This window comes from Sesamum indicum, linkage group LG1 (genome assembly GCF_000512975.1).
Source record: "Sesamum indicum cultivar Zhongzhi No. 13 linkage group LG1, S_indicum_v1.0, whole genome shotgun sequence".
In the NCBI taxonomy this organism is placed as follows: Eukaryota; Viridiplantae; Streptophyta; class Magnoliopsida; order Lamiales; family Pedaliaceae; genus Sesamum; species Sesamum indicum.
The window spans coordinates 7168529-7183489 of NC_026145.1; the positions used below are offsets into that span (position 1 = coordinate 7168529).

Consider the following 14961-nt stretch of genomic DNA (forward strand, 5'->3'; position numbering starts at 1 on the left):
GTGTCTTGACTCTCCATCGGTGCAGTTTTTCTAATTTCTAAGGTTATTTCATTTATTTCCGTACTACATGTAATTGTGATACTTTATATATAATAATATATATAAAGTTATTTTGAGATATGATTATAAACACAATTCACACCATTTTCCACAACACGTTTGAAAATAAAAAATACTTGAAATTGTAATTTTGCAAAAAAAACATAGTATTTGCAATTTAACTAATAAGTTGTGAAAACTTGTAGGAAGAAGTTTGTAATTTTTTATTTAAAATTCAAGCAGCTCAAATGTATAAATTATAAATCAAAGACACTTTTTATTTATTTATTTTCAACACTCTTGTTGTGACAAACTATTGCAAACGCCCCTGTTGTGGCAAACCATGTGATGCTGCTACCCGGAACCCACTATGGATCATGGAAATATCAAAATAAGATCAGGTATATCACTCTAATTTTTCTTTTTTTAAGTGATAATTATATATATATATATATATGAATCAAAATTTAATAAATTGAATAATATATCAATTCAATCAATATATCCATATATTTATAAACAATAAACAAATTACAAAGACTCACGTAAAGTATGGAATTCAAATTAATGACTTCGAATTCATAATACCGCGGTCTTAATTAGGGGTGTAAACGAGTTAAGCTCACCAAAAGTGATCGAGCTCGAGCTTGATGAGCTCGAATCACGTTAGCTCAATCAGTTTTCATTGAGCTCGAGCTCCAAAGCTCGAATTTTCAACTAATTATATTATTATAAATAAATAATGCTTAATATTGTCATATTAATTATAAAAAAAATATTAAACATATGGTACAATATTTTTAATTTATTATTATAAATATAAACTATATTAATTAGTTAAATGTAATACAATAAGTAAAAATATAGAAAATATATATACATCAAATTATTAAAATATTGACACATAATTTTGTATAGTTATTAATATTAATAAAAAAAATAAACATAAGTTATTTTTTAAAAATGGTTGATCTCATTCATTTAAAAAAAAAAGAAAATCAATGACGAATTTTTTAAACCAAAATACAAAAATTGTGATTGATCTAATTATATATATAAATAATAAAATAACAATAAAGATAATTAAAATTGTTCAGCCATCATCATTATTGTTATTATTGTTGTTGTTGTTGTTATTATTATTATAATCTTTAGATTAATTCATGAGGATAACCAAATTTTGACGAGTTTATAAGTAATAAAATAAGTTGCATGTTTCTTGATATAAATATATACTCATAAAATAGATATAAAAAATTATAAATTAATTATTAGGACTTGTTAATTTAAAAAAAGTATAAGAGAGTACAAATGAATATTGAAATCTAACATAAAATTTTGTATGCTCATATTAATTTTAATAAAAAATAATAAAACTTACTAAATTATTGATTAAACTTGTTTTGAATAGAGATAAAATATATAAATAAAAATACCATAATGTATTATTATCTAAAAAATTAAAACTATATGATATTGGCTAATAATAATAACATATGATTAAATAAAGTTGATATGTATTAAATATGGAGTTAAATATATAAAAAAACAATGAAAAAGCTCACAAGCTTATGAATAGTACATTTTGAGCTCAAGCTTGAGCTCATTAGAAGCACGAGCTCGGGTCGAGTATTAAATCGAGCTGGTTCACGAAGCTCGTGAGGGGGGAGATGAGTCATGAGCTGGCTCGACTCATCTACCACCTCTAGTCTAACCATTAAGCTAAGATATCATTGGTCACTCTAATCAATACTGGTTGCATTTACACCCATTGGTCTATTAAGACAAGCTATCGTTACTTTTTGCATAATTACAGAAATCACTAATGACAATAAAATGTATAGATAGTTTGTGTAATATTTTTTATATTTCTGAAGAATGTATGTGTAATTTTTCAAAAGACATTGATGGTTTATATAAATAGACCATATTTCAGGGGTGTAGGAGTAATTATCCCTATAAAATATTTTATATGTGTTTGAACTAAGAAGCAATTTTGGCCAATGAGAAAAGGAACAGCTATGAATGGATGAAAGTTAGCTCCAACCACATGGAAACTATGGATTAGGAGTATTAATTTCCAGGGAAAAATGCAAGTAATCCCTTTTGATATCGCAAATGAGCAAATTATTCCTTTATAAAAAAAAATAAATAGCGATTTATCTCTCTATATTTTTTAAAATACAAAAATTTATCCCCCTATGATTTTTAAAATGAAGCAATTTACCTCCATGTATAAGGAGGTAAATTGCTTCATTTTAAAAAGTACAGGGGGTAAATTGCTATATTTTTTTTTCATAAGGGGGTAATGTGTTTATTTTCAATATCACAAGTGGATAAATTGCTATTCACCCTTATCCATAATATTATTATTATTCAAAACATAATCAAGATCAGTGCAGATAGGCAAGACCGTAAGAGCTCTTTAAGCTTGTAAGTTGAAACAACTCCGCTCATTAATGGTCCGTTGGATTTTGTTTTCATTTTTATTTACAGTTTTCAGCATTTTCGATTAAATGAAAATATTTTAGGGATAATTATGCTCTCTTCTTTAAAAATTTGATATAATTATATACAAACTTATGTAGTTTAAGAAATTACATTAATAGTACCCCTGAGATTTGCTATCGTCTAACAAATAGGTCACTCCATTAACTGAAATTCATTTTGAATTTGTTTATATTAACAAAAAAAAAAAACAACAACCAAATAAAAATTAATATTTACCTTCGATTGATTTATTACTGACTTATTGATGGTCAAACAAATCTTTTGTGACTAAACTACCTTTACAACAATAAAAATATACCTTTTCACACACATTAACATGTGAAGATATATAAGGGTAATTTGGTCATAAAAAGATTTATTCGATCCACAATAAATCAATAATAACAAATATGAATGTTTATCCAATTTTTTGTTAATATCATCAAATTCGATGAATTCTGACTAACATAGTGACTTATTTGTTAGACAGAAGCAAATTTCAAGAGCATTAGATATAATTTTTCAAGCCACATGGGGTCTATATGTAATTACACCAAACCTCATGGAGGAGAGTGTTATTATCCCAATATTTTTATTGATTTTTGTGTCAGATATGAAAATATATTTGGATTGTATGCTTCCAAATCTAAGTTTACAGGTGTGATAAATGAGAATATATTTAAATTTTATTTGTTATATAGGTATTTTGTAAATGTTGATTTTGAATATATACTAAATATTATTTTTGTTTTTTAAAAAGCTAACATGACATAACAACATAATGTAATGTCCTATTAGTAACGAAAGATGTGGAAAATGACGAGGTTTAGAAGAGTGGTTTGAGAAGTGTATTTTTAACCGACATAGGCTGCAAACCTTCAGTAGAAACAAGACTCTTCAATGAAATTAGATTAGACAAACAAACTTTAAAAATACTGAAATAGCGTAAAACTGAAAACTGACTTTTAAAAATAAAGTCAAATAACCCACATACGAGTTGTGTGGATAATATTCGTGTGAAAAGCTGAGCAATTCCCATCATCACATTGAGAAGAAATAAAATGAAAAAGAAAATAAGCAAGCAACCCATGTGATATTGTAAATAAACAAATTAATTTCTTATGAGGAAAAAAATAGCAATTTACCTCTCTACATTTTTTTTTTAAAATAAACTCTTCCAAAGTGGTATCTCACTGATGGCTCGGGCCCCACATAAAGAGGCCTTCTTCGCCTTCCACCTAAGCTGCGTAGGAAAGGCCCAAACCCAATCCCATTCCCAATATCAGGGAACAGTCAAGCTTCATAGGGTCTTTCTGTCTAGGTGCAGGTAATCCGCATCTTTACAGACATATCTATTTCACCGAGCCTCTCTCCAAGACAGTGCCCAGATCGTTACGTCTTTGATATGGGTCGGAACTTACCCGACAAGGAATTTCGCTACCTTAGGAGCAATTTTCCTTCTTATATCTTTTAAAAAATAAAATAATATGCCTCTTTAAATAAAAAAGATAAATTATTATTTTTTTTATAAAAAAATAATTTACTCGTTTATAATATCACATGAACTAAAATACTATTCATCCAAATGAAAAAAAAGGGTGGCATTGCGAGTGAAGGTGAAGTTTGAGCTGAGTTGATAAACACTCTCTCTCTCTCTCTCCATCTCTTAGCTTGGAACATCAGAAAATTCAGGTGTCATATCACGTGACATGTCAGAGTTTTTGTCAGTCATCAAAGTGACGTGCTAATCCCTCCTCCTCATTTCCTTTTCCTTTTCTTGTTCCTCCACTTAATAATGTGGTGCACGTTAGGCCCTTTGTTATTACAAGTTTATTTCAATGTGTAATTTGATGATTTCACATCATCACCAACACTACGATGGTCTAGTGATTACCTCATTAATTGTGTCCCAATTTTAGAATTAAAATTACGTTTGGATGAAATTATTTGAATTTATGAATTTTAAATTTTTATTAACAATTTTTTTTAAAATATATTTGGATAATTTCAAATCATTTTATTCTAATTTCGAACTATATTTTGATGAATATGAATGAATTTCAAATTCTTTTCAAATGAAAACGTTTAAATTCCTTTCTTCAGATTCAAATCCAAATGAAATTCATACTTAACCCTTGCCCTTGGCTCGATTTTTATTTGCATACTATTTTTGGGCTCGTACTATTCATTTAAGGTCTTTATGATTTAGTATTGGCCAACGGGGCAAACTTACATTAGTGACTATATTTGAGAACAAAAAAATGTATTTATCCTACAATATTGATATATAATTAATTAATAATGTTTTTTAAAAATAAAATTCGAAAGCTTGACATCTTATGCGATGATGATGCGATGGAAACACATATACACCTATTTTTCCATTGTAGATATTCTCGGAGGTGCTTAAGAGTGATCCGACAGACTCTTAGATTTGACTGGCCTAACTGGGATTGGGCAACGAATGTTTTGTAGACAACAACAAAAGGTGAGGATTCCATCTCTACGTCCTACTGCACCCTTGTGGCTACAGTTGTCTACCACATTTGGCACAAACTACCTTCGCCGGTTTGACAGAGAGGAGCGTGATGCATCAAGCCTTGCTGCTATCATTATAGGAGACGTACGATAGAGGATTCTTAGTGCTGACTTACGCTATTCTTGGGGCGGCTCTTCACGAGCCGGCTCGATTTTGAGCTTGAATTTAGTCGAGCCAGCTCGAGCTCCTATAGTATGACATATTATGGTACTTTTATTTATACATTTAATCTTTCTACAAAAATAAATTTAATCAACAACTTAGTAAATTATAATATTTTTTGTAATTAAAATTATTATTTAATATGACATATATAAATTTTATATTATATTTTACTATATATTTGTATTAGGTTATACATTTTTAAATTGACAAGTAATTCACTTATGATTTTTTTTTTATCTATTTTTGAGTTTTATATTTATATCATGATATATACTATGCATTATGTAATCTATTTTATTATTTATAAATTTATGTCAAAATTTAGTGATTCCTATGAATTAATCTAAAAATAATGATAATGATAATAATAGTGATGGTTGAATATTTTTTTAATTATTTTAATTATTATTTATTATATATACAATGAGATCAAAAAGGTTAATCAACAATTACGATATCTTAAAATTTGGGCACCCGATTCACACCAAATTTAAATATATATAAGACCGTGTCCATTAGATCATATCATACAGTCTGATTTAAAAATCACATGGCCTGTTCTACGATACACTGACTTGAATTATTATTTTTATGTTCCGAGTACGATATCATGACATCCGTATATTCAATAAGTCTAAAACTTTACCAAATATATTTTTCTGCAAGTTTGATCATATCTAACAGTCTGATTTGAATTTTAATGGTCCGATTAACCCATGTTGTTCTACAATGTAAGATGATAGTTATATCAATGTAATACTAACATTTATAAAATATATAAATTTACTACAGATTGTGAATATATATTAATCTGAACTATAAAATATTTTTATGTATTTCAATTGCATTATTTCAGATAATTGATATTTTTTTATAATTTTAAACTGTTCAGTATGATTTTTTTTGTACATTTTACTAATTATATTATATCTAAACTAATCAGTAGTTTATATTTATAATAATAAATTAAAATTTGATACTATATTTTGGTATATTTATAATATAGTTTACATTATACAATCTATTTTATTACTTATAACTTTATATAAAAAATTGGTGATTCTCATTATTTAATCTAATAATAATAATAATAATAATAATAATAATAATATAGTATGCATTATACAATCTATTTTTTACTTATAAATTTATGTAAAAATTTGGTAATTCTCATTATTTAATAAAAAAAATAAAATAGTATGCATTATACAATCTATTTTATTACTTATAGATTTATGTAAAAAAAATGATAATTTGTATAATTTAATATAATAATAATAAAAAAAAAATAATAAACAAAAAATAAAAAAAAAATCAGCTTGAGCTCGAGCTCGAGACAAAAATAGTCGAGCTCGACTCACTGCCACCCCTACTCTATTCTATTAGCTCATGTAAGTTTATCGTTTACGGCGTATCTCTGACTTGTTGAGGGGGATGCCTAGCTTTGAAATATATTGTATAGTACCTCTATACTTCGTTTGCTTAATGAAATTTATATTTAGCGGAAAAAAAAAAAAAAGAGAAAGTTCCAACTTCATAAACTTTTGTAATGTCTCTTCCATACATCATTGGTCACATATCCAGTCGCAAACGTAGAAGCCAGTGACTGTTGCAGGTAATTACAACCCAAATTCAAAATTTTCCCTTTTTCCCTCCCCCATATATCTCTCCCTCTTACCCTTTCCCTTCTCCATTCTCACTCTTCACTTCCCCCAAACACAAAAACAAAAACCTTAAAACACCACACACACACACACATCTGGGACAATGCGTGAAATCCTCCATATTCAGGGAGGCCAGTGCGGCAACCAGATCGGAGCCAAGTTCTGGGAAGTAGTCTGCACCGAGCACGGCATCGACTCCACCGGCCGCTACCAAGGCGACTCCGATCTCCAGCTCGAGCGCGTCAACGTCTACTATAATGAAGCCAGCTGTGGCCGATTTGTTCCCCGAGCAGTCCTCATGGACCTCGAGCCGGGGACCATGGACAGCGTACGGTCCGGGCCCTTCGGTCAGATCTTTCGCCCCGACAACTTCGTCTTCGGGCAGTCCGGGGCTGGAAATAACTGGGCTAAGGGTCATTATACGGAGGGAGCTGAGCTCATTGACTCTGTGCTTGATGTAGTTAGGAAGGAAGCTGAGAACTGCGACTGTCTCCAGGGTGAATATTACCATTTTGCCCTTCGCCTGTTCTGTGTTACTACACTTTGGCGTGCTTTCTTGGATTGATCCGTTCATGTCTATGTGGTGTTTTGCAATAATACGTGTAATTAAACTGCCAGCTTTGTTAATTTAACCTTTTATCTTAATTGTGTTTGTGCTTTCTGTCTGCTGCATTTGCTGTGACCTTTTTGGTGCTTGGGGGTCCCTGTATATAATCTCTTATGGCAGACTTAGACGCCCCTCTTTTCGAATCAGGGTTGTGTTTTTTGGGTGGTCTGGAGCATCTAGGAGAAGCTCCACTTAAAATGAATTTACATTATTTGATTTTATGAACCAAATGCTACAATAATGAATTTGCGTTAGATTGGAATTACGATGTATGTTTTAAGTTATTTGACATTTTAAAGGTTTCATGGACTCTTCTTTTACTGTATATATAATTGGTGGTATACTATCTTCCTTGTTATGTTCGTTAAGCATGCTACTTATCCCATTTTTCTTATCTCCTATGGAGTGTCATATGTATGCTTGTTTTCTGTTGATCTGTTGCCTGTGCAAGGTTTGCTTTGCTAAGCATAGTGATATATGACTAGTTACTTGAAGCTTTGTGAATTGTGATGGTTCTTTTTTCTGAATTTATTCATACCAGCTGTGATTAGCCTATAACTAATTTTGTTAAAATTACTTTGCATCTTTTATATGGATCATTGACATAATTCTTGAACTTTAGATCTCTTTGTTGGTTTCACTGATGAGATTATCTCTTGTGTTCTCCAGGATTTCAAGTATGTCACTCTTTGGGAGGTGGCACAGGATCTGGGATGGGAACCCTGCTGATATCGAAGATAAGGGAGGAATACCCTGATCGAATGATGTTGACATTCTCTGTTTTCCCATCTCCAAAGGTGTCTGACACCGTGGTGGAGCCCTACAATGCGACACTTTCAGTACACCAGCTTGTTGAGAATGCTGATGAGTGTATGGTCCTTGACAATGAGGCTCTTTATGACATCTGTTTCAGAACACTCAAGCTCACAACTCCCAGTTGTAAGTCTCAGGTTTTCTCTTTATTATATTGCTCTATGAAGTTTATGACAATCTATACTGTCACTTGAATAGTGTGCTTTTGGCATTGTTCTCTCATCTTCATAGAAATTAATAATTAAAAGGGGGGTGGGGAATGGGGGGGAGACAAAAAAGTTTATATGATTATCCTGAATAAAATGACTATTTACATATCCTGAATAAAATGACTACTTACATATTTAAAATTGTCCCAGCACTGTGACACTGTCACTTACTAATTGCAGTTGTCACTGGCATGCTTGAAATTGTATTCCTCATACGTTCTGTGGTACTGAGTTTGTGGTTTAATCTTTGCTATAATGGATTTAGTGTCCAGGACTGTTCTAAGCCGACTTTTATTTAATAAAAGACTTTTCTAATTGACAATGAGAAACTTTGATTGTTGAAGAAATTATGTGTGCTTCATTTCTATGGACATGCCATAGTTTTTCAAACTTTTGCTTCTAGGAGTGTATGTAAAACATATCCAGCACCTACTATCTGTTGCTTTACGGAGTGTTTTCTCTTTTTGCCAGTGCAGCATTTACCATTCTGTTCTCTGTCACATCCTACCAATTCTTGTGTAGATGTTAATGCTGTTCCTTTGAGAATGATGTTTTACTTGTTACTTCTAATAATTTTATTTATTTATCCTTCTTTTGCGCTTTAGTTGGAGACCTGAATCATTTGATATCGGCCACCATGAGTGGTGTCACTTGCTGCCTTCGCTTCCCTGGGCAACTCAACTCCGACCTTCGAAAGTTGGCAGTCAATCTTATACCATTTCCACGACTTCATTTCTTCATGGTTGGCTTTGCCCCACTTACTTCTCGTGGATCACAACAATATCGTGCTCTCACTGTCCCTGAACTCACCCAGCAAATGTGGGATGCTAAGAACATGATGTGCGCTGCTGATCCTCGTCATGGACGGTACCTCACCGCATCAGCTGTTTTCCGTGGAAAGATGAGCACCAAGGAGGTGGACGAGCAGATGATCAACGTCCAGAATAAGAACTCATCATACTTTGTTGAGTGGATCCCAAACAATGTGAAATCTACAGTCTGTGATATCCCACCCACTGGCCTGAAAATGGCTTCGACCTTTATTGGTAACTCGACATCAATCCAAGAGATGTTTAGAAGGGTCAGTGAGCAATTCACTGCCATGTTCCGGAGGAAGGCTTTCTTGCATTGGTACACTGGAGAGGGTATGGATGAAATGGAGTTCACAGAAGCTGAAAGCAACATGAACGATTTAGTTGCAGAGTACCAGCAGTATCAAGATGCCACTGCTGATGAGGAATATGAAGACGATGAAGAGTATCAAGAAGAGGAGGCGTGAGCGAACACTAGATCAATCTCTGCGCGACATTCAATACTTCTACATGGTGCTTGTGTGTATGTTTGGATAGTCTTTATTTTGGGATTCTTTACTTGGCCTTGATGAATCGTTAACCATCAATTCTCTTGTAGTAGTATCTACTGTAATATTTGTGAAATTTCTGGTTTTCCAACTTATTAGTCATTGTTTTGTGTTAGCACTTCCTCAGTTATGTTTTCTTTGTGACCGTGCCCAAGCTGCTAAATTGAAATTAGGGATCCTGGTGAACTCAGGCTGGAGCAAGTTCTGCTTGCTAATTGTCAATTAGAGCCTGATACTAGCATGGACCAGTTATTTGTGGAGCTGTTAATGCTGATTAATCATTTCCAGTTTCTTTCCTGGAGGTGGTTGCTTGTTAATTTAGTCGATCCAATCAGTGATTTTCCTAACATGGGCTTCACGAAGCTCCTGAGGTTAACAATAAAAGGAAGCTTGAGGCTGTACGCCTAAAGATATAGATTTCCAGTGGGAAACTGAGACTGTCGGGGCCTTGAGCAAGAACAGCATGCCTGAATGTGTACAATCCTTAAGCCGGAACACTAATCTAATTGTTAACGGACAGAAATGATAGACTCTGAAATTTCTCATCATAAATGCATAACTAATCAACAAAATCATTCAGGACAAGAACGGTAGAATTTCCTCATGAGTGTAATAGTTATGAAAAATTTGCAGAAAGGATCTTTTATTGAATTCATATACGACAACAAAACTATCAGCAGGGTATTTATACACGCAAGATGATCCGTCTTTACTCTTGGATTCAGCTAACAGACAACATAAAGAGCAGCTACTTAACCACTTTGATATTACAGCCATTTTTTGCCAGGGTGCATTCACATTTTAGAGTGCAAAGTAGTTCTTCCTATAGACTCATTTGCACTTACTCCTCGTTCAGCTTGCAGCTTCTTCAGTTTCTCTTTAACTTTGGAAAGGATTGAATGCACTTCATCAAAATATGGTTGTGTTGCATTCTTTGTATCATCAATCCATTTCAAAACTCTTTGGTGGGGACCTAATATTCTTTCACGATCCTTCTCATCTACAACCTGTATTAAAGTATAAGAAACAGAACAGGATAAAACAAAGTATTCTTCAAGAAAGTAAGAGTAGCAATTCTATCATCAGTTAACAATATAAGAGGACGTAAGGGTTTTCTTGATCAGGGATGTCGACATTAAGCACCCCATTCCGAGAAAGTAGATAGTCGGGAGTTGGATATGGTAAGAGCACCTCATAGAGATTATTGAACAGCAAGAACACCTTGTGAAGCCAACTTATCAAGGACAATGAATACCCTGCTCGACTGTCATTCCGCAATAACTTATTTCCTTGATCATATAGAAAGAATAAGCAACATATATCTTTACCTCAAGCTGCATGATCTCACACACCAAACTAAGATCCGCAATAGAAGGTTGTAAGCTTCCCAGCAAAAAGCGTCCCTTTCCCTTGAGCCAGACAGATTCAATCTTTGCAAGAGAGGCTGAAAGGAGTTTCTCGCCTTCAGCTGCCACTTCTGGGTTCAAAGGCATCCCAAGTGCAGGTGCAAGAGCGGAATTGAATACATATGTAGCTGGAAGTGGAAACAAAGGAATATGTAAAAAGCCAAAGCCCCATCAGATATACACAAGGAACATGAACCAAAATGTCATCTTTTTCTTGTGTAAAAGATTATTCAGATTTCTAGGAGTACAGAGCCTTGGGACACCAAAAAAGTTTTATCTCTGAATGATAACAACCAGAAATGCCATGTAAACAGTTAATTAACAATCTATATTAATTTTTGTTCCCTGAATGGGATAATATTATATGATTTAATATGAGTTTCATCCCGATATTTCTGCGAGCCACTTAACTAAAAGGTCTTACACCATTATTATGCATGGAAAATAACGAAAATACAGATCAACTTAGATATTACCCAATCCAAAAAAAAGTACTGATCAAATGAACACCTGCACCACGACGTAAGTTTGAGTGATGCCAATCCAACACCGAGTGAATTTTTGCTCTTTTGAAAAGGTCAGCTGGATACCTAGAAGCAAAAACAATTAGGCTGCAGAATATGAACTGTGATATAGAATTTCTGAGAGATAATAAGAATTTTTCGAGTATCTTGAATTAAAAAACATTTTATACAGAGGAGACCATTTTATTGATCCATTCACAGAAAAACAAGGACACTTTGAGTAATCGGGGTTCAGTAATTGTCTAATATCCATATCAAGAATAAAGCAGTCAGTTCAGTTAGACTAATGTATTCCATAAAACAGCACACATGTATAATCATTTCCAAACATTACTCACGGGTAGCTAACGTATTTATCGTGAATAAGGCCAAACAATACTAGCAAATTACCAGCTACGAATATTTCTATAAAATTAGCAATTGATAACACACATGAATATATATGGTCCGTTTATCACAATGACTGTATTTTATCGAGAGACATAAGAACAGAGCCTTCAAAACTGAGCCACGGAAAATATAAGTCTAAATAAACTCATATTTCAAATTTCAACTCTAGAGCTCTAGATGCCATATTATTCAGGCAGGAAACCTTCTATTGGAGACTTATAGAATAATCCAACGGAACTCACCAATGATCAGCAACTCCAGGAAAAACACAAGCCAAGTAGATCAGAATCGCATGACTGCAAAACATTCCATAAAAAAGGTGAAATAGGTTGAATACTGATATCTGGTCATGACCTCTTAAAAAGGTCGCGTGAAGAAAGCATACGTAGATGAGTTCCAAGCCATAACTACACTGTAAGGCAATGTTGCACACTTTATATACACACAATCCAGTTCAAATGATTCTAATCTAACACACACAAAGAAAACTCTGCACTCCTTATGGCAGCATAGGATCAAAATGTTTCAAATACTCTCTACTCGAGCATATTTTCAGACAAATGTCCCTAGCATGAAATTAGACAGTTAGAACTCCAATAAAATTTCATTTTCTCATGCAACATACAAATATTTATTAACCTCCCAAACAATCAAATAACCCCAGAACAAATTAAAATTGGGGTCTAGAATATGAGGATACCTCTCAAAAAGCTTAAACCTTCCATCCACTATAGCAGGCAGTTTCTTCATGGGATTGATTTCTGCACGAAATTGAAAAACCAAAAAAGGAGAAGGATTTATAAGTTGAAATTACTGCAGGTAACTGAGTAGTACAAGATAATATATACCTCGAAATTCAGGAGTTAAATGCTGGCGTTTGGAAAGATCGACTCTCACTTCTTCAAAGTCTATCCCATTCAATCTTAAAAATAACCCACATCAAATTATAATTCTTTTCCATCTGCAGATGTACTTGCAACTTGCCCAGCAACATAATTTGAAGGAAATCAAGATTTCATTTGTTAAAGAAGATGAAAAGTGAGTAGTAAGAGAAATTACTTGCAGAAAATGATAACTGCGCGCGACGGTTGGGACATTCGATCTGCATACACTTTCAGAGTCATTTTCTTCGCTCTCTCTCTATCTCTCTCTGTCTTGTTTCTACACCACGAGCATCAATGACGGGCAGAGTAAGGGCGCTAGATGGCCTTTCGCTGAGCTTGTACTTTTGGTTGTTGTCCGGCTGGAGCAGAGTGGGTAAGGTAGGGGTAATATAGTAAATGTACGCAAGTCTTCCCAGATTGGATTTCTTTGGATCAAGCCCACCTCTAATTTGAACGATTAGTCATGATTCATGGTACAAAGTGGATTAGGTGAGCTCAAATCTGCATGATTCAGTCTGAAAAGACTCAGTCCAATACCAGTCTATTATTATTTATGGCTGATCTTGGAGCAGTCCTGAGCCTCTAAGTGGGTCCCAATTGAATTCATTTTTAAACTTATGTTCAGTCCATGGATTGGCCCGAGTTGAGGCCTGGACCAGGCGAACATCAGATACGAATGTACTTGTTTTATTATTATTTTTTAAATTATATTGAGGTCTTCTTATAAATAATTATTTAAATTTATAATTTTTTTATAAAATAAATGAATAATAAATTAAATCACACAAAAATTTATGTATGGAAAAATAATACTTAAGAATATTGGGGTAGAACCAATATTTAAAAAGAAAAAAGAACCAACAGGCCCAGCCCCTGTCTAGGACCAAGTGGTCCTAGGCTATTGGGGTTGGCTGGGCTGGTCCCAAATATTGATTTCTAGGATCGATCGAAGACTAGTCTGATCCCAAGCAGACCTGGATCAAACCAGCTCAACTTTTTATTGGTTTTGGTCTTGGGTTGATTAGCCCAGCCCTGCCCACTGTGCATCTTGAGCCATGAAATGATACAATGTCAGAAACTTTATGAAAAGTTAAACTTTCTTCTATGTGATTTCAGCATCTTCACTCCCTCTTGACCCTTGAGCAACGCCCCTTCTTCCTAGCGGTTTTCCTCTTCTCCCATGGCTCATATTTTTTTTAGTTCGAATATTGTTCATGTAGTTTATTTATCTATAAAAATATAGTTTGATTTTTTGCTTCTTTCTTTCTTACATTTTGTAATACATCAACCATTTTCTCCACATTTTCAGGAGAGTTGCGAGAGTACTAGATTTCTAAGAATTATGAAGGATACCTAGGTTGCTTGATTGTCTACGATCTGCCTCAAGAAACCTCAAGTTCAATTAATTGCTTTATCTACTTTGAGGTATAGATTATTATTTATCATTGATTTGTTTAGTTGTTGAAGATGCAACCCCATACTAATTTTTAGAGTTGTAAAATTAGGCATGAATTTTTAAAATACTTATTTTACATTGCCTGTTGGGTTTGTTTGTTGTCTAGTGGGTAATTTTACGCATTAGCTTAGTTCCCGTAATTTAGATTAAAAATCTTGTATTGTATTTTCAGACTTGAAAAAAGTTTTTATTTTAATTGTTAGGTAATTAGCAATTACGCAATTTGTTACTGCTAAATTGGAAAGGTAAAAGTTGTGACTTTAATCGTTTCGTATTGCTATATTTTATACTCTTTTACATCCATATATGTATGCCCTTTATGTTAATTAAAAATATTAAAAATGTGCTGAATCCAGGATAAATGCTAGTTATGTATGAAATTTTCGACATAATTGCTTGTGTAGACAACTCAGTG

At 33.1% G+C, this 14961-nt stretch overlaps 2 protein-coding genes across 2 annotated transcripts; one reads left to right on the forward strand and one right to left on the reverse strand.

Moving 5' to 3' along the window:
* On the forward strand, positions 7001-10012 carry LOC105157707 (tubulin beta-8 chain-like). The gene is made up of 3 exons (XM_011074158.2): positions 7001-7394; positions 8174-8443; positions 9132-10012. Exons 1-3 carry the CDS (start codon positions 7001-7003, stop codon positions 9803-9805), a joined length of 1338 nt encoding a protein of 445 aa, XP_011072460.1. The 3' UTR covers positions 9806-10012.
* Positions 10503-13492, reverse strand: LOC105157715 (glutathione S-transferase T1). The gene is made up of 7 exons (XM_011074169.2): positions 13266-13492; positions 13055-13128; positions 12907-12967; positions 12449-12502; positions 11803-11882; positions 11215-11420; positions 10503-10893 (listed from the first exon to the last, which is right to left on the reverse strand). Exons 1-7 carry the CDS (start codon positions 13328-13330, stop codon positions 10681-10683), a joined length of 753 nt encoding a protein of 250 aa, XP_011072471.1. The 5' UTR covers positions 13331-13492; the 3' UTR covers positions 10503-10680.

What these genes read in the sequence shown, in the direction of transcription:
- LOC105157715 (XM_011074169.2), bottom strand. Translation starts at nt 13,330, where the DNA reads ATGACTCTGAAAGTGTATGCAGATCGAATGTCCCAACCGTCGCGCGCA. An exon ending in GCAGTTATCATTTTCTGCAA is followed by an intron (nt 13,129 to 13,265) that starts GTAATTTCTCTT and finishes GTTATTTTTAAG; the next exon opens with ATTGAATGGGATAGACTTTG. An exon ending in AAACTTACGTCGTGGTGCAG is followed by an intron (nt 11,421 to 11,802) that starts GTGTTCATTTGA and finishes TTCCACTTCCAG; the next exon opens with CTACATATGTATTCAATTCC.
- LOC105157707 (XM_011074158.2), top strand. Translation starts at nt 7,001, where the DNA reads ATGCGTGAAATCCTCCATATTCAGGGAGGCCAGTGCGGCAACCAGATC. An exon ending in GAACTGCGACTGTCTCCAGG is followed by an intron (nt 7,395 to 8,173) that starts GTGAATATTACC and finishes TGTGTTCTCCAG; the next exon opens with GATTTCAAGTATGTCACTCT. An exon ending in CAAGCTCACAACTCCCAGTT is followed by an intron (nt 8,444 to 9,131) that starts GTAAGTCTCAGG and finishes TTTGCGCTTTAG; the next exon opens with TTGGAGACCTGAATCATTTG.